The 18,947-nt window shown below is 32.3% G+C and overlaps 2 protein-coding genes and 1 long non-coding RNA gene across 3 annotated transcripts; 2 read left to right on the forward strand and 1 right to left on the reverse strand.

Annotated features, from left to right (window-relative positions):
• The first annotated feature begins 1,993 nt into the window (after positions 1 to 1,993).
• On the forward strand, positions 1,994 to 4,385 carry LOC126893377 (uncharacterized). Its single transcript, XM_050663490.1, has 2 exons — positions 1,994 to 2,278; positions 2,358 to 4,385. Exons 1-2 carry the CDS (start codon positions 2,123 to 2,125, stop codon positions 3,468 to 3,470), a joined length of 1,269 nt encoding a protein of 422 aa, XP_050519447.1. The 5' UTR covers positions 1,994 to 2,122; the 3' UTR covers positions 3,471 to 4,385.
• An 82-nt stretch (positions 4,386 to 4,467) lies between these two features.
• On the reverse strand, positions 4,468 to 6,771 carry LOC126893379 (uncharacterized). The gene is made up of 5 exons (XM_050663495.1): positions 6,134 to 6,771; positions 5,689 to 6,012; positions 5,242 to 5,327; positions 4,856 to 4,984; positions 4,468 to 4,792 (listed from the first exon to the last, which is right to left on the reverse strand). Exons 2-5 carry the CDS (start codon positions 5,781 to 5,783, stop codon positions 4,650 to 4,652), a joined length of 453 nt encoding a protein of 150 aa, XP_050519452.1. The 5' UTR covers positions 5,784 to 6,012; positions 6,134 to 6,771; the 3' UTR covers positions 4,468 to 4,649.
• Positions 6,772 to 15,368: 8,597 nt separating this feature from the next.
• LOC126893380 (uncharacterized) lies at positions 15,369 to 18,500 on the forward strand. The gene is made up of 3 exons (XR_007701158.1): positions 15,369 to 15,673; positions 16,198 to 16,355; positions 18,326 to 18,500. It is a non-coding gene; the product is annotated as an uncharacterized LOC126893380 (long non-coding RNA).
• Positions 18,501 to 18,947: the final 447 nt, after the last annotated feature.

Here is an 18,947-nt window from a genome sequence, read left to right on the forward strand (position 1 = left end):
TGACGCTTTATATTATTGACGCTTTTTTCTCCTGGCTCGAATTTCATTTTCCGCTGGAAATTCGGAGCTTATATCAAGATTTTCTGCAATTTCATTAGAAGTAATTGTAATTTTCGTTTCGTCATAGCCAGATTGTCTGCAACTTTTAATTTTTTTTTTATTGTTTCTGACAACCTTTTTACACAATCTGACAAATATATAATTATATGTTGCAACATCTTCGAGGCTGAATTTATATGAAATAAAATATCATGCCAAAGAACTCCGCATATAAATTTATAATTTTTAATGTTTTTTGCTAATCCTCGTGCTTTGACTTAAGTTTGTGTATCTTTGTTGACTTCTTCTATTATTTTGAATAATGCATCATATATCACAAAATTGAAATCAAGATTTTTCATGCATCTATTCGACTTGGCCATCTAGTATCGATTAACAGTTTTAGAGTTAGTTGTGAAACATGTTTTATCAGAACTTCCCAACGCTTTGTAGAACCAGAAAAAAGTGGAAAATTCTTGTATAATACAAAAAACGTTGTTGTTTCTGTAGAAGACTTTCACTTTTAAAAGTAAGTTTACAGAGTGGCATGCGCCACGCTTTAAACTCGAGTAATACACTCCATCGGATATTTTCAAATGTTCTATTTTGCACACCCTTTCTTATTCGTATGCTTATTTTGATGTATTTTCATTTTACTGATTATGCCGCCCCCCTTGTGATGCCGCCTGATGCGACTGCCTCACCGCATCATAGCACCGCACGGCCCTGTTGATAGTACAATGTAAAATTTTATGTTCAGAAAAAAGTGACAAACAAACATAAGATATAAAACACCTAGAAATAAAAGACCACTTCTTGCAAGATAATGATCCTTACAAGTTAGTGAAATTACTCAGTATTAACGTGTCACTCACTCATTTAATAATTGGGACCGTGCAAGTTCGGAAAAGCGACACCTGGTTTCTAGGCTCTGCAACTTTATTCGCACTTTTAATTATATTGGCCAATCATATGGTTCTGGTTGCTGGATAATTGTCAAGGCCATAGTCAAAAAAAAAATAATAAGAACAAAAAATAAGATTCAGATTATGTTATTAAAACGTAATTAATAATTGTATGCAGTAAATAAAATTAGTTCCCAAGTAGCAATTTTACGACCTGCAACCAATTTTGTCCTAATGGGACGTTAAATTTAAGGACAAAATTGGTTCACAATAAGCCTTAACCAAGGACAACGTCTGTTTTTCCTATGGAGCAACGTTGCTGCTAATAAGTAATATAATCTGATGACCAACCGACATCGGGAATAACGACGTCAATTATTAGGATAAGGTTTGACGTTAAGCTGACGTCGGTCTTAACCTATCTGTAGTATAAGTGCAATTAAGTGGCATACATCAACGACTACTCAACGTCGGGAATTACAACGTATTTTTTATGATAGATGCCAACGTTCAGAGGACGTTGGTGTTTTATCGAGTATGGTAGACGTATTTTTCGGGAAGACGACAACGACAATCCAACGTTGAGAATACCAACGTTAATTATTAGGTTAAGGTTTAACGTTAAGCTGACGTCGGGTATAACCTCTATACTACAATGTAGTTTACTGGAAGACATTTAACGACTGCTCCACGTCGGGGATTACAGAGTATTTAAGTATTTATTAGTAGCGAACCCAACGTTCAGGAGACGTCGGGTGTTTTCTCAGTAGGTATATGGTAGATTGCTGCGTGTACTTGCGGGAAGGTGAGAACGACAATACAACGTAGTTAATAACAACGTAGTATTTAGGTAAAGTTGTACACGTTAACCTGACGTCAAAGTTTTTTTTATAAGATACCTGTAATTTACTAAAAAACGTCGACGACTATCCAACGTCGTAAAGTAAATTTTCGACAATTGGTTTAGTTTCCAACTACAAAACGACGTAAAAATTTGCTGATTAGGACCTATCTGACTTGACTCATATCTTGACTTATATGACAGATATTACATTGCATAACATAACCTTACTTTTTTACACTTGGTTTTTCTATAAACAGTATATTAACAATAACAATTTATTGAATGAAAAACCTATATAGTTAAAAAAATATATAGTTGTTCTTTGAGAAAAACAATGTCGCAGAATGAAGGGGAAATGCATGGAAAAAAGAAATCAAAAGCTTTTAGACATTCAACATCTTTTTACAGACAAAAAGCTAAACTTTTGAAAATGGCACATACAGAACCTGAAGAGCTAATTACTCAAAATGGGACTAAAGATTTTCATGAGGTAAACATATATGCAACAAATAAAAATAACCAACTATAAGTAAATTAATAAATGTATTCATAAAACCCTTTGGTTTAAGCTGCCTGATGTACATACACAAGCATCTACAAGCAGATTAACCTTAACAGATGATGAGATCAAACAGGAAGATGTCATTCTGACTTCTGCCAACACCAACAGACCTGATACTACACCAAAAGGGCATGAATGTGATCTAATCGCTAACGAGTTTGAGCTTACAGATGATGATGATGAGGTGACTAATTTGGAATTTGAAATAGAATCAAAGTATTTGAGGCGGGAGAAGCTGAGGCATTGGGCAGTCAAAAATGGAATAGCTCATACTCATCTTAATGAGCTTTTAGATATTTTGTTATCTTTTGGAATCTCCGGGTTACCAAAAGATGCGAGGACACTAGTAGCAACACCCAAATTAATAACGACCACAAAAATGAGCAATGGGGGTGAGTTCTGGTATAACGGTATCGAAAAGTGCCTGAAAAATATTGAATTGCCAAATCATATTAAGGAAATTAAATTAAATACCCATGTAGATGGAATCCCAATTGGAAAAAGTTCTAAACAACAATTCTGGCCTATTCTAATGAATATTTCGAATATACCTGAACTTTCTTGTAAACCTTTTGTTGTTGCAATTTTTTGTGGTAAAGCGAAGCCTGAGAATGCTGAATTATTTCTACAGCAATTTCCTGAAGAACTGAACAGATTATTAATAGTTGGGATCTACAACAACCAGAACCAGCATATGGCACTTAAAACAAATGCTTTTATTTGTGACACTCCTGCCAGAGCTTTTATTAGATGTACAGTATCCCATAATGCTTATTACAGCTGTTTAAAATGCTCTGTCAAAGGCTGGTATGATAAAAAGGGCAGACATATTAGCTTTCCTCAAACAAATTGCAATCTAAGGACAGATGCCAGTTTTAGAAGCAAGTCAGATCCAGAACACCATCAAAAAGACAAAAACCAAGACAAACACAATGATGCACTAATACCATCACCCCTTGAAAGACTGCCTATTGATATGGTAAGAGATTTTGTTGTTGCAGATTCCTTGCATCTAATAGATCTTGGATTAGTAAAAAGGTGCTTAAGTGGATGGGTTCATGGTAGTTATAACTTTAAAGAGAAGTTGTTTTCACCTCAAATTACTTCCATTAATAGTTAGAAAATTCAAATAAACACCTTCCAAATGACATTCATAGAACAGTTAGAAGTTTGGACTCACTGTCTTTTTGGAAAGGGACAGAATATAGAACTTTTCTATTATACCTGGGACCTGTGATATTAAAAGAGCATCTACATACGAAGACATATAATCATTTTATGATGTTATTTTGTGCAATAACTATTTTATCAGCCAATTTCTACTGCAGACAGGAACATCTCTTGGAAATGGCAAAACAGATACTAAATGACTATATTGAACTTTTTGTTTCACTTTATGGTGAGGACTCGATTAGCAGTAATGTACATAACTTGTGTCATGTAGTTGATGATGTGAAAAGATTCGGCTGTCTGCCTGAAATATCTACATACAGATTTGAAAATGAGTTAGGTGTCATTAAAAACTTATTAAGAACTGGTAATCGACCCTTGATACAAGTTGCTAAACGCTTGGGAGAACTTACGGACTATGATAAACCAAATCTTATCCATCCAGAGGCTATTTTTAAAGTACCTATAAAATGTCCAATATCCAATTTGGAACCTTTTGAAAACATCCATTATAAATGTCTAATTATATGCAATACCTTATTCAGAAATGATAATAAGAACCAATGGTTGTTGACTAAAGATGATATAATTATTAAAATGTTGAGCTGTTACGGATCACCAACGATTCCAAAAATTCTGGGCATGCCTTTAAAAAATCAGAAAAATATGTTTTCTTATCCATTTCAGTCAAATAAGCTTAGTATCTTTAAGTGTCCGGAAGAAGTTTTTAATGATCCCAAACCTATTTTAAGTTCTGAAATTAAGTGTAAACTTGTCAAAGTAGAGCATAATGATAGCTGTATTTTGTTCCCTTTGATTCACACTCTGGATTTATTCAATAAAAATATTTAATAAAATTTAAAAATTGTTTTATTTTTATGTCTTTATTTGGTATGTCAGTAAGTCAATGACCTAATGTGGGTTAAATAAAAGTTATTTATAACCAATATGGTAAAATGAAGTTGATTATTTAAAAACAAAATACATAAACTGCCTTTTTGTATACAAGACAAATAAAAACAATAAGTTAAACAACACTTAAACTTAAAAATTATATTAAGAACACAGATCACAACAAAGGAACTCTTTTCCTACTTTATTATTGCAGCCAGAAGTTTTACTTTTAAACTCAGTTTTCTTCTTCTTGTTGTTCTCCATCATCGCCCATCAATTCTTCCTCCACAGGATTAACATCAACATTGCAGATAATAATGTCCTCAATAAGGATATCATCTCTACCTCTTCGAATATTTTCCTGATCTGGATTATTTTCTGAAAGCAAAAAAATCAGGATTTATTAGGATAAATAACTATAAAGTATTAAGCTGCTAGTACCTTTATCATTTTTCTTTTTTGGATTTAGTCTGGTATTTGCATGTTTCAGTATGCCATCACGAAAGAAAGTTTCTCGATGAGCATAATTAAATGATCCATCACAATATTTTACGACATGATAAAAAATTCCTAAAACAAATTTATAATGTTAGAGACCATATTCAAAAAAATTACACTGTATATTTAAATTACGATGCAGTGCCCATTAAATATAATGCAGTTTATATTAAAATATATATACAGGGTGTCTTCAGAACTTAGAAGAACATTTTAAGGTGGGTAGAGGCTGCATGGGCAACTGTTAGCATAGGAACTAGGAACTTAAGTCCAGAAAAATCTTGTTTATATTGCTTATTATATATTAAAATTTTATATGTAAAAGTTACCAAGTATATTATGCAGTTTCTGAAAGGGCAGCTTTGTGTTTTTGGTGCGGCTTACTCCCGTCCATGAAAAATGTGTTAACAGTTCCCTAAAAACAATAATGCTTTTTAGGATTTATGTCAAACGAATAACAATTTTCAGATTTACATTTTTGTATAGGATATGTAAGATGATTTAAATGAGAGAACAAATTTAATAAAAGTTTTTCACATATACCTCGTCCAATTTACTTACCGTTGCACGTCATCCGCGCCATAGCCTGTGACACGATACCAACACGAAATATTTAGGCGGTGGGTGTGTTCTTTTTTAGAATCAAAATGATTCTAAAGGGGTACACACCTACCGCCTAGATATTTCGTGTTGGTATCGTGTCACAGGCTATGGAGCAGATGACGTGCAACGGTAAGTAAATTGGACGAGGTATACATGATATGGTAGGTACTTACTTAGTAAATAGTACTGATGAAAGCTTATAGCAGGCATTCCGCCAGGAATGTCCCGAACCAATAATTTTTCTAAGGTTCATCACAACTTTCTTCATAAATTCCTCAACATTTAAATTTTCTTCCAATGTTTTCACCTCATCAACTGAAGCCAAAGGAAACAAGTTCAAGTCGGGGGTTTCTTGTAGTGCTGAGCCCTCAATATCTTTTTTTTTATCTGTTTTAAAATATTTTCCATCTCCAGAGAAAGCTGCGTGAACTTGGCATCAACATGAGATTTAAGCTCTTTTATAATTTCTTCTTTCAAGATGTGTACTTCAGATTTATCTAAAATAGTCAATTAAATATAATTAGTGTAAATATGTATCTTCTTGTATCAACTTCAAAAAAAGGGCTTGTAGAAACACAACCTTAAAGTACTTAAGAAATACAACCTTAAGGTACTTACAATCTTCGACTGCTTTTATCACATTTCTGACGTCTGTGGCAGATGCGAGAACTAAGCTACTGTCATTGGTAATGGTGATGTCCTCAAATTCTGTGGTGGTTAAACTACCATCATTTACGTTTTGGTTCCCCTCGATGGGATCAGGCTCCCCACATACATACCCTATTGGGGCAGGTTTTGTGGTTCGAGGACTTTTGGCCCGGCTTTTGGTGTCGTAGGGTGTACAATCATAATCTGAATCATATGATAATTTTTTTTAACCCTCTTTGAAAGTGGCATTTCCTCTTCCGATTCTGAGTTGGAAGTAGTGGCTGGTTCTTTACAAAGCTTATTTGCAATATTGTTGGCTTGTTGCCAAGTGGCAATGTCAACTGCCTTGACCTCACAGGTGTATTTGGGCCAGGTTACCTTATTAGGTTTTTTTGATGGGTCACACTGAAATTGTTTGATGTCTCTTTTCTCCAAAGGGAACCAGCAAACACCATCTTCTTCCCATTGATATGGGACTGGCTCCAATTCATGAAGGGACTTAATGTAAATGATTTTGAACGTTGGTTTCTGCGACATTACATAGCCAGAGCTTAGCTTCTATTTTTTATTAAATTTACTGTTGTTCTTAAAAACTGGAAAATTAATTTATTTTTAAAAATAGTTAGTTTATTTTTGTTTATAAAAATCACAAAAGAAAATGCAAGTCACCCGTCAACTGTCAACCTCAAATCGTCCACCAGCCACCAGATTAAGGCGTGTTCACGACGACGACCGGTCGTCGGGAGTCTGTCGTCAAGACCAGGTTGTTTGCGCTTACTTTAGGACGTATTAGGTATACCAATAGGTAAATTCGAGGTGTGCAAGGTAAAAATAGGTTATACTAAAGGTCGGCAGGGGGTGTCCTTGTCCAAATCAGTTAAAATGTAGTGCAATTTAGGTCGCGAGTTAAATCCGCCATTAATGAAAGATCTCCATGGTTCAGCCATTTTTTGAAACATAATGTTTGGGAATTTTTTTGCTAGATTTTAATGAATATTTGATTTTAATTAACGAATTTTGTTTATATATAAATCAAGGATAATTTTGTATGGGTCTAGACATAATAATATGTTTTTTTTAATTACGAAGGTTATTTCTATTTTTACCGTTTTGTTCGATTTAACCTGTAAATTTATGAGGCGCTTTCAGTTTTTAGCAATTTTTATACCTAGTTTAACAGTACACTTCCTTGCGTTTGTAAATTTTCGACCGCATTATGCAATGAGGCAGATGATTAATAAAATAATTATACAAGTCACTTAGGTTATATTCTGAATAGAGTAGGTACATACTTAAATAAGTATCAACAGGCCGTCATGCATCTTAGTTTCTGATGATTTAATATCCTCCAAGATTATTAACCTATTTGGTAAAAATGAAGTGTGTCGGCCGTACTTCTGTGGTAGAGAATTTCATACTATTACTTTACAAGACCAAAGTCCTAAAAACTAACGTAATTTGACGATAAAATATCTCGAGCTGAGAAGTCGAGAGGGGGACGTCGAGGCAACCCGTATTTCTATTCCCCACTTAGGTGCAAATAGCGGTTTTCTGACCGTCGTCGCAACGTCGCGTATTAACGTTGGGGCATTTAATCCAACGTTAAGACGTCGTAATATTACGTCCAATTGCTTCTTGGGTTATTAAAATGCAGTACTGCAAGCAAAATAAAATGAATTAAATTTACCTTTATATAATAATTGCATATCATATCAATATTGTGGAGCAATATATAATTTGCCTTCTTCATTGATAGTCGGTATGAAATGTACATCAATTTGACAATTTCAATTGACAATATGAATTATTTAAGAAAGTTCCCAGATAGCACATGATATCCCGAGGACGTCCCCCACATATCAATTATGTTCGCATCATGTTCTAAGCATATCCTACCAACATTCGTCGAAGTATATACTTTTTAGTATATGCGTAGTACAAGCATAGCATGTACCATAAAAAACATTCTAAATTTCATGTTCTTTGCATGTGCTTCAAAGAATATTCTTGCACCGAATATACTAAGCACATTCGTGTACGTAGTATCTCGGAATGTTCGTAAAAGTTTATCCTTAGAATATACCTTAATCAAGTATTCTTAGTATATGCGTAAGTATATGTAAAAGTATATGCTTAACACATACTTGTATACACTTTTAAAATATCTTAAAAATAATATACTGTATGTACCTATAGGAAGAAGAATAATGTTAGCCTATAGATTATCAACTTCGCGTTAAGAATAATTAAAAAAATTTAGGTATTTTGGTACGAACTATACTGAACTATCTAATAAATTTTTTTTAAACCGTTTTAATTGTATGGTAAAAAAGTTTAAAAGTTAATTCTATTGAAGAAAAATGAGAAATTCTCGTTTTGTTTTCCATTGAAATGAATATACCATTTTGATTTGAGTTTATACCATAAGTATTTTTACCTATAATTTTCGGGAATCCGGAAACGGCCATTCAATTGTCATTCTGACCCTTGCATTGCATATTTTATACCTGCACAAGGGAAGGGGGTAAGTAACAAAAGGGCAAAATATGAAAATAGTTTCCAGTCAGTACAGTTCATAGATGAGGGGGTGGGGTAGATAGGGAACTCTATAGGCCAAATTGGTCCCGTATTCCAACGCCGTCGATATTTTTGGAAGCCAACTAAGCTTTTACAGTTGGAAGATTTCTGTAACGATTTGGAAGATCTCTGTAACATTTTGGAAGATATCTGGACCGTTTTGCAAGCTTCGCTAGGCATACCAAATTCTATAATGTGCACGTTATTAATTTTTAGTTTTTGCAATAAAAATATTTTTATTACAGAAATCATAAAAATAAAAATAATTATTGCAAAAACAAAAAATTAATAACATACACAAACATAGAATTTAGCATGAGCAGCGATTATATTTAAAAAATGATAAGTATGTATGTAAGAACAATAATGAAACCAACAAATGACAGTAATAATTATTATTTATATAAATTTTGACATGAATTCATTGTTGTCATAACATATAATATAAAATAATTGTCTTTCTACCTTAGGAATTATTAACATTACCTGGAAACAACTAGGTACAGTTGAGGGAAGAAAAATAATTTATACACTGAAAAAATGTCTATTAATAACTAAAATATGAAACATTCACTTCACTAATCAGTTGGGTACGGGATAAAAACTTAATACACAAATATAAAATTGATATAAAACGCATACACAACACAATTACAAAATGACGCACTCAATTCAATACCAGACAACGTTGCCGTATTTTATTTAGGAAATATATTGCATGTTTCGCTAAAATCTACTAAATCAAGAATTAAAACTTTATTAACTTATTTGAATATAATTTAGGTTTTTTTATAATAAAAACAGCAGCTAACTTAACTAGAAATAAATAAGTATAACGTGAATGTAAAAAAAACCAAACTTTTTTTACATTTTAACAGGGAAACAAAATGACCTAGGTACTTAATTAATTTTTATCAGTTTTATATTTAATATTTTTATTTAATATTTTGTCATCCATTGATTTTAACATATGCATGTCTGGATCAAATTTGGTACAATTCCCAACCTCATTCATACCTTCTTTGACAAATAATCATGAAAATACATTTTTTTCTACAACCGTGTTAAAAATGCAATTTTTAGCACTCCATACGAGCGTTAAAAATGCTACTTCAAGGAACTAGTGCTTTAAAAATTTTAAGGCACTGCAGTTCGTATTGACCGTATAGGCAATTTGATGTAATGTCAAAAAAATATAAAAATGGAATGTCAGTCCAGTTCAAGTAAAAGTTTTTGTAGATATTGTCCTGTAATTACGTTTGTAGAAAAAATATTGTATGATATGCGTGTTAAAAAGTACATGTTTAAGGCACTCATGTGAATTTGCAGAACTCGCTTCGCTCATTCTGCAAACGTTCACATGCGTGCCTTAAACGTGTACTTTTAACACTTATATCATAAATAACTATTTATTCAAAAGTTTATTGCGATCATCAGTTGTAATACGATTAAAACCGGAAAAAAATCTTTCTCATTTTACGTTAATAGAAACGGGTAAACACATTATTTTTGCAAAGTTACATTTTACATACATATTTTAGTTTTCCGTCGTTAGCTTAATTTTAATAGCCTCACCGAATGTCAAAACTCTTCGTTATATAAATATTACCCGAAACACTACTGCACTGCTGCTTGAAACAAGAAAGTTTGGTATCAGACTCCAGTTTCATTTCTCTAATTCATACCTACGTCCTGAATCTTATTTTCGGTAATGACATTAGGAAATTGTAACAAAATGTCAAATGTAAATACTATTAAAGAGTTAATTTCATTTTAGTCATAATGCATAGCACAGAAAATGTTGATATACAGTAATGAGCGCGCTAATAACCGGCAAAATAGCTCAAATGATGGAAAACATAATACATTGCGAAACAAAAAGAGATGAAACTAGTGGAGGTGGAAATTATCGTTATAAACGTCTAAAATACCATTACATTACATAGTTTCCCATCTTTAGACGTATCAGAGGTATGACAACTGTCACTGTGAGAGTAGAATTTTATAAAATACTCCTGTCACAGACGTCTACAGGTGGAAAACTATGTAATGTAATGTTAATTAATACGTTTATAAAGATAATTTCCACCTCCACTAGTTTCATCTCTTTTTGTTTCGCAATGTATTATGTTTTCTATCTTTTGAGCTTTTTTGCTGGTTATTAGCGTGCTCATCACTGTATACCAAAAACCTACTAAAAAATATTGCCTACTAGAATTAAAAAAAAATATATCAAAAATCTACCCAAAAAGTAGAAATCTGCTGAATGTGGCAACGCTGTTACAAAATAAACACAACTGTCCAACTCAAAATTCAATTGTCAAATATTCTTCTTCTTTTCAATTAGCCTTGTACCACATATATTAGCGATCCACATTATGTGTCGCCATCTCTAATTCCGGAAGCTCACTATATATATGGAACCAATTTTTTCCATTGAGTTCGCAGCCCATGGTACAGTTCTACAGTTAGGTTAGGCATTTATTAGACTGTTAGGACGAAGCGAAGACAAGTATTTCTAGCTACAAGGACTAAAACATTTTTAAGAACATAAAAAGCAGCTTGAAAATAATAAATTCATATTGGTACTTCAATATTTCCTAAATACCTAGTAAGTAAAAGTATGTATAATGTATATAGATACCTATAAATTTTAGTAATTTACATACATATTATATATATTTGGCTATTATATAATATATAAGCAGCATTTTTATTTTAATGTGCACATAATAAATAAATATATTACTTATATTTTATATATTATAGGCTACTTACCCATATAATATTTATTATACATAGGTACCTATATAACTAACCAAAGTTTATATATGTTATACTTACTTTTGACGTAATATTGTAGAATGTAATAACTACATTCTCATATGCAATTAGAATATGTAAATATAATATATTAGTAGAACTTAGGATGAGATTGGGTGATGTTGAAAACATACCTCTGAGAAATATAGCACATCCTTGGAATATTCTTCCCATATACTAAAAATATGTGCGATAGTACATTCTAAGTATATACATATAGCACTTAGGTAGTATATAGCACTTCCTTGGAATATTCTCCCCATATACTAAAAATATGTGCGATAGTACATTCTAAGTATATAAATATAAGGTTTATAGCACCTCCTTAGAACCTTCTAAAAAGTATGTTCTTGGTATATACTGAAAAGAAGTGCGGTAGTACATTCTAAGTATATACATAAAACGTTTAAGTACTGTAATGTAGTATATACTCAGTATATGCTTTGCACATTCGCAATGGTAATTACGCATATTCTAAGTATATACTTTTTCTGAAAAGTATGTTCTATGAATCTACTAAGAACATGAAATTGTTATGTGGGCCGTTTCAGGTCCCAATTAAGTCCGAATGTACGGGGACCTCAATCGGACTTTCCCAGGAATTACAAATCCAGAAGTCCCCAGGAAGTACGATTACGGACGTCCCAAGGACGTCTGTTTCAGGTCCCGCTAAGTCAGAATGTAATGGGACCTTAATCGGACGTCCCCAGGAAGTATGATTACGGACGTCCCTAGGAATTACGAATCCAGACCAGTTCAGGAATGGATCTAATAACCTTCAGTTATTTGGCATTTGCAGTGTTGCCATACTTTAATTGTTTGATTCTTGTATAATTCCAATCCATGGTATAATATACAAGAATAGTAAGATTAATATATAGAGATAGATTTATAATCTAAACAAAATTTATATAGTTTATCTTCATTTATCAGTTGATCTTCCTTTTTATAACAGTGTTGGTTAACTTTGAATATAACCTACTGAATAATTTAAATTTCAATTAATGTCTTAATAGTAATCATTAATAAAAAGAATTTAAATTATCCTTTGATTTAAAAACATTTATACACTTGATCTTTATTTATCTTTTTTTTGTAACAATTTTAATGAACTTTGATTTAAAATGCCTCTTTTGAGTTTTTTCTATCCAGTATTTACACTGATATTGTACTATTTACTTTTCCAAACTTTATTTTTTTTGGTGCTTCAAAACTATTGAAGCAGCTATTTTTAAATGTAACTTTATGTGACGTGGTTATGTTTGTGAAAAAATTGAGGATACGGCAACGGTGTCATATTATGTCAAGCTAGAACCCTGCCTGGCCAATCATAGGATAGGGATTAGATGAACCGTTATCACAGCATAATAAACGAAACGTTGCGTTTTCTATGCTGTGCCGTTATAGAAGGAAATGTTAGGTTCTATTCATTCTACAAAAGATTAACTTTCTAATGCAAACAGAGGAACAATTTGTACAGCTAGATACAATGGGTGCGTTCGGACGACCACAGCGGCTGAACAGCTGAGCCAGCAGTAGCTGTCAGACGTCACCGCTGGAAGCCAGCCGCTGAGAGATTTACTAAGCTTTCCCTATCACGGCTGGATACAACCCAGGCAACCAAACGACGTTTTTATAACGTAGATAACACGTCATAAAAATGACCAATTGACGTGTTTCTATGACGTAGTACTGACGTTGACAATCACGTGTATTTGTCTCATCGATTTGACGTCATAATTGTGACGATTTTAAAACGTAATCGTATCTACGTCTTTTTCAGGTCGGTAAAATCACGTCTTTAATACTTTCAAAAAGTGACCTCTTTCAGATGTTTCAAAATAGTATAAATAGTATAATAGGTACATAACATGAAACCTATAGGCCTACGTCCCATGTGTCGAAGGTATAAGCTACCACTTGTTTAAGATCGCTTGTGCGCTAGGCTAGAAGCAACATTGATTGTACCAGCCCTCACATTATAGAATTTTCACTAGTTATATATACCTACTTCCATCCATCCAATATATATACCTACTTACTGTGTCAAAACTAAAACAACTAAAAATATGAAATATAAATATAAAAAAAAAAACAAAAAATACGAAACTAATAAATAATTTATTAACACATTATCCAGCATACTTAATATCTTAATTTAAGGCTGTCTTAATATCTTCATTTAACGCTTAATTAAAAACAAATTAACATAACCTCTGATAGTTGTCAAGAAGAATTACTGCATTAAACTAACTCACTGAGCAAAAACGCATAAAAATCTCTTAATTTATACCTTTCTTTAACTAAATATATAAATGAAAAGTATTATTTTATCACACAAGATACAAACCGCGTAAACAATAAATGAGAAATTTCTTATAAACATTTAGCGTTACCTATACCTAAACGAAATTGTTTGGAGTCAATACAAACAAGCAAGCTCCTCCCAATTTTGTGACGTCAGACTTAGGCTGTCTAAAGTTAAAACGTTTTTTAAACGTAATTTTAACGTCATTAATCTTACGTATTTAAAATCACCTACAAAAGACGTCTATTTGACGTACTGTTCAAACACGTGTTATTTTCAGCCAAAAACTGACGTTTCCTCAACGTTATATGACGTCACTTGGTTGCCTGGGAACCACTCAGCCGATTTCTGCTGACCGCCAGCCGCTATGGTCGTCCGAACGCACCCAATACTTCAGCAAAAACCCGCTACCAAAAAAGAATTATCAAAATTTGGAGGAGAAGGAACATAAAAGACGTCTTATTGTTTGTTAAATTTTAATAAAAAATTGTTTGATATATAGGTAATAGGTATGTGTCTTTTTATTTTAAATGCAGATTTCATCTTTAAAAATTATGAGTAAAATATAAAATAATTTTAGACTTTTTCAACATTGTTTTAATAGTAATTAAACGCCATGTTTAAAATTTCTGAAAACATTTTACATAATGCCCTAAAAAGGTTTGGTCGAAGGTTCTAAGGAGGTTTTAGACGACCGTCCCAAGGAGGTTTTAGTCGGACGTCCCCAGGAGAGTTCGGTCGGACGTCCTGGGCACGGATGATTTTGTAACATCGGACGTTCTCGGTACGTACCGAGGATTTCTCAGGACCTGAAACGTACGTCCTCAGGAGGTACGAATGTCCTAGTGGTACATCCTGGGTACGTCCCAGGGATGTACTTGTGCTGTTTAGGTTGCAATATTTCTCCGCTATTTGCGCACGATCGTTTCTCGTATTCCCTCCAAGTACTTGCACACCGCGAATAGAACCAACTTTTAACTTATCTGTGCTACAGTAACCGTCTAAACTTGCTTTACATAAAACCTAAACTAAATTTACATTCAAGATGCAGTAGAAATAAACAAATTAAGACACGTTAAATGCTACTAGGAGCACTCCCAAATCATAATTTACAATATTATATAAACTTCGGAAATCATGATTTGGGATTTACAATGTACCTATATACATTGTAAATTATGATTCGGGAGTGCTCCTAGTAGCATTTAAAGTCTTTTAGTTTGTTTATTTCTACTGCATCCCTAACAACACACAACATTCCAGGAATGTACTACCAAAGTTCATTCAATATTTGAATGTACTGGACATTTAGGGAACATTCGGTGAACATCTGATTAAATTATTCCTGGAATGTTACCATAAGACATTCTGTGAACATACTACCAATTTTCCTATATTTTAAGTTGCCAAATAATAAACACGTGTAACAGATATAACATTACTTATAACCGAAACTTGCAAAACCGAAGAGAGGCATTTATAATTATTATTCTTTTCCGTTTATTTTCAAATTCACGGCGCATGTATTTGTGCATGGTGCTTAGAGAGGGCATCACGTGACTAAAAACGACCAATGACCTCACTTCGGACTTCGGCGCTTCGGCCATCTTGGCATGCATCTTGGCCTTGGCCACCTTACCGTGCGTGATCGTTGTTTGTTTTTATTTGTGCTTTTTAAGAATATTTTTTTAATTCGGATACTTTTATAATAACTTTAATAGTATTATTAACATAGTGCATAAAATCAGTTGGAGTAGCAGAAGCAATGTAGATAAAAAATCTGCAGGAATAACGTTTCAAAGGTTAGTATGCAAATATGTAAACAAAGGCATGCCCCTATTTCAGAAAATATCCATTTATTATTTTAATAATTGCGAATAAGCCACAAACTTGCTTATTCCTAACTAAAATAGTAAATAGAGATAATAACAAACGGGATAATGTATGCGTTTATAAACAGGATGGTAGACCACACACTATAATAGGACCAACTAATGAATACACAGTATGAATACTGAATAGTAAAGTCGGTTCGCTAAACTTAGTCTCAGACACAACTGGCTAGTGATTTTAGTAAATAATCTTGCCAATTTGGTAAAATTGGCAAAAAAATAAACTAAATAGTTAGTAATTTTGGCAAAATTGGCCAAAAACAAAAAATTACCTACTAAAATCACTAGCCAGTTGTGTCTAGGGAAACGACTATACTAATAAACAATTTCTAAGCTGCTTTTTATAATATTTTGTGAGTTCATTAATCATATTTTTTATTTAAAACTAAAATTTGTTAATAATGCTTAGTAATGCATATATTTTGTATTTTTAGCTTTCCAGAAGATCCTGCGAAGAAGGCATGAAGTATTGATCAGATTTGTTAATAGAGCAGTAGGTTCAAAACATTTTTTAGAAAAAGATATTGACAGAACTTCACTTTCAACTGTTCGTTTGAGAGACTGTGCTGTTCCAATAGCTTATATCACACAGGTAATATGCTTAACCCAATTAATAATACAATTACAGTATACAGTTGGAAAAATTAAAGAATAGGGCTTTTCATTTACAGTCATTTGTTTCGAGCTTCTGTCATATGTCGTATAATCCGTGTTGTATTAATATTATACACAGATTATATAATATATGACAGAAGCTCGAAACAAATGACAATCGATGAAAAGCCCTACAGGGCTTTGTTCATTGTCATTTGTTTCGAACTTCTGTCATGTGTCACATATATTAATATATAGTATTTTTACTACAAAAGCGATATTACGTAGGTCAAAATTTTTGACGTAAGAGAACTGTCAAAATATTAGAATGTGACTTCTAATTCACTTCACATTCTAATGTTTTGACAGTTCTCTTACGTCAAAAATTTTGACCTACGTAATATCGCTTTTGTAGTAAAAATACTATATCTACGTCATACGTCTTTGGTTTGTATCATTGTTTATATCAATAACGTATGACGTAGATATATTAATATTATGTGACACATGACAGAAGCTCGAAACAAATAACTGTGAATGAAAAGCCCTATAACCATGAACGGTCACATCAATCACTTATTTTGTATTTGCTGTCTTTTTCTATAAATCACAAACGTTTGTTATAGAAAAAGATAGCAAATACAAAATAAGTGATTGATGTGATCGTTCATGGGTATAGGGCTTTTCATTCACAGCCATTTGTTTCGAGCTTCTGTCATATGTCGTATAATCCGTGTATATTAATATTATACACAGATTATACAACATATGACAGCAGCTCGAAACAAATGACAATCGATGAAAAGCCCTATAGGGCTTTTCATTCACAGTCATTTGTTTCGAGCTTTTGTCATGTGTCACATAATATTAATATATCTACGACATAAGTTATTGGTATATACAATAATATAAACCAAAGACATATGACGTAGATATATTAATATTATGTGACACATGACAGAAGCTCGAAACAAATGACAATAAATGAAAAGCCCTATTCTTTCATTTTTCCGACTGTAGATACCGTTGCTATTCATGATCTACATCAGAGATCTAAGTTGACATTGTTGCCCAATTACAAAAAAATTTTGAATTCATTTTAAGTCCAATAGGTATATCACATAATTATTGCGAAGTAGATTATACAACAAACCAGATTAATATTGAATGTACATAAATAAAAACATCAGAAATAGAAAACAAGAATTAAGTTATAACCTTAAGTTAAAGTAAATAATAAAAACAATAAACATAATAATAAAAAATACCTACTTATTTGTTTGTGAAAAAGCTATTTCTTTGTGGCATTTTTGTAATTATTGTAACTATTTTAATGGGGAAATAAGCCACAATTTACTTGAAAAATAACTTTATTATGGTTTCTACTTCCACATCGGACGTCGTTGTCAAAATACAAAATGTTTTATTATTTTCTTTATTAAATATTATTTATTATTTATTTAAATATTATTTAATTTATTATTTATTTTATTATTATTATTGTTTTGGCCTCATTAAATTTATTTCATTCGAAGAACCTGGCCTATTTTCTTGCCCAGATATTGTACTAAATTTTTTGTTTTCTCTTTAATTACCTTTCGTTAGTAGTAACTAGTAGTAGCCTCAGTAAGTAAGAACAAATTGAATTGTTAAGTCGTTTCGTATAGTTATCCAGTGTCGCCAAAAAACGCCGGTTTCAGTTATAGTAAAAAATAAATTAACCCTTTCTCCCTCCTTCCTTCACCTTACTAATAACTGAAGACTTCTCGACCTACCAGTTAAAATAAGGTAAGACTTTTTTTTGTTAATATTTCCCTACAGTCTGCTTTAAATTTGATTGCGTAATAAACCAGCATCGCCTAATCGCCACCCCAATTATTATTTATGCATATTATTACCTGTAAATATTTCTTCTGATTGTTAATTGTAAAGGATAGAAAAATTACTATTTATTTTATTTTCTATTAGAATCAGCTGAGAGAAGTGGTCTACAAAAAACCAGGAAGGAAATGGAATATGTGGCTACGAAAGGCTAAAGAAAGGTTTACAAAGCAAATGTGACACATTTTTTTATAGGAATATCAGTAAATTACATTAAAAAAATGTATGAAAAGATTTTTTGCAATAAAAATGTTTATATTTATCAAGGATGTATTATTTGGTATGGCAACATATCGTCAGTGATGTGACAATACCTCCTATCTGTTTTTTCATGAGATTTCTAAGATAGACTAAAAACTTGTTTGGGCCACCTCCTGTTTTCATATATTTTTTGACTTGTTTTGCAGTAAATTTAACTATCTATTTACTACAAAACAAGTCAGAACTTACGTATGAAAACAGGAGGTGACCTTAAAAAATGTTTTTAGTCTCCTGCAAACCTCATGAAAAAAGGTATAGGAGGTATTGTCACATCACTGACGATATATTTCAGAGAATGTCTAAAAAATATACTGTGAATGTTCAAATAACGTTCGTAGACATTCATGGAATGTTCCAACAAGACATTTAGTCTAAAAAATATACTGTGCATGTCCAAAGAACATTCATGGAATGTTGCAACATTCATGGAATGTCCCAACAGGACATT

Source organism: Diabrotica virgifera, chromosome 10 (genome assembly GCF_917563875.1).
Source record: "Diabrotica virgifera virgifera chromosome 10, PGI_DIABVI_V3a".
In the NCBI taxonomy this organism is placed as follows: Eukaryota; Metazoa; Arthropoda; class Insecta; order Coleoptera; family Chrysomelidae; genus Diabrotica; species Diabrotica virgifera.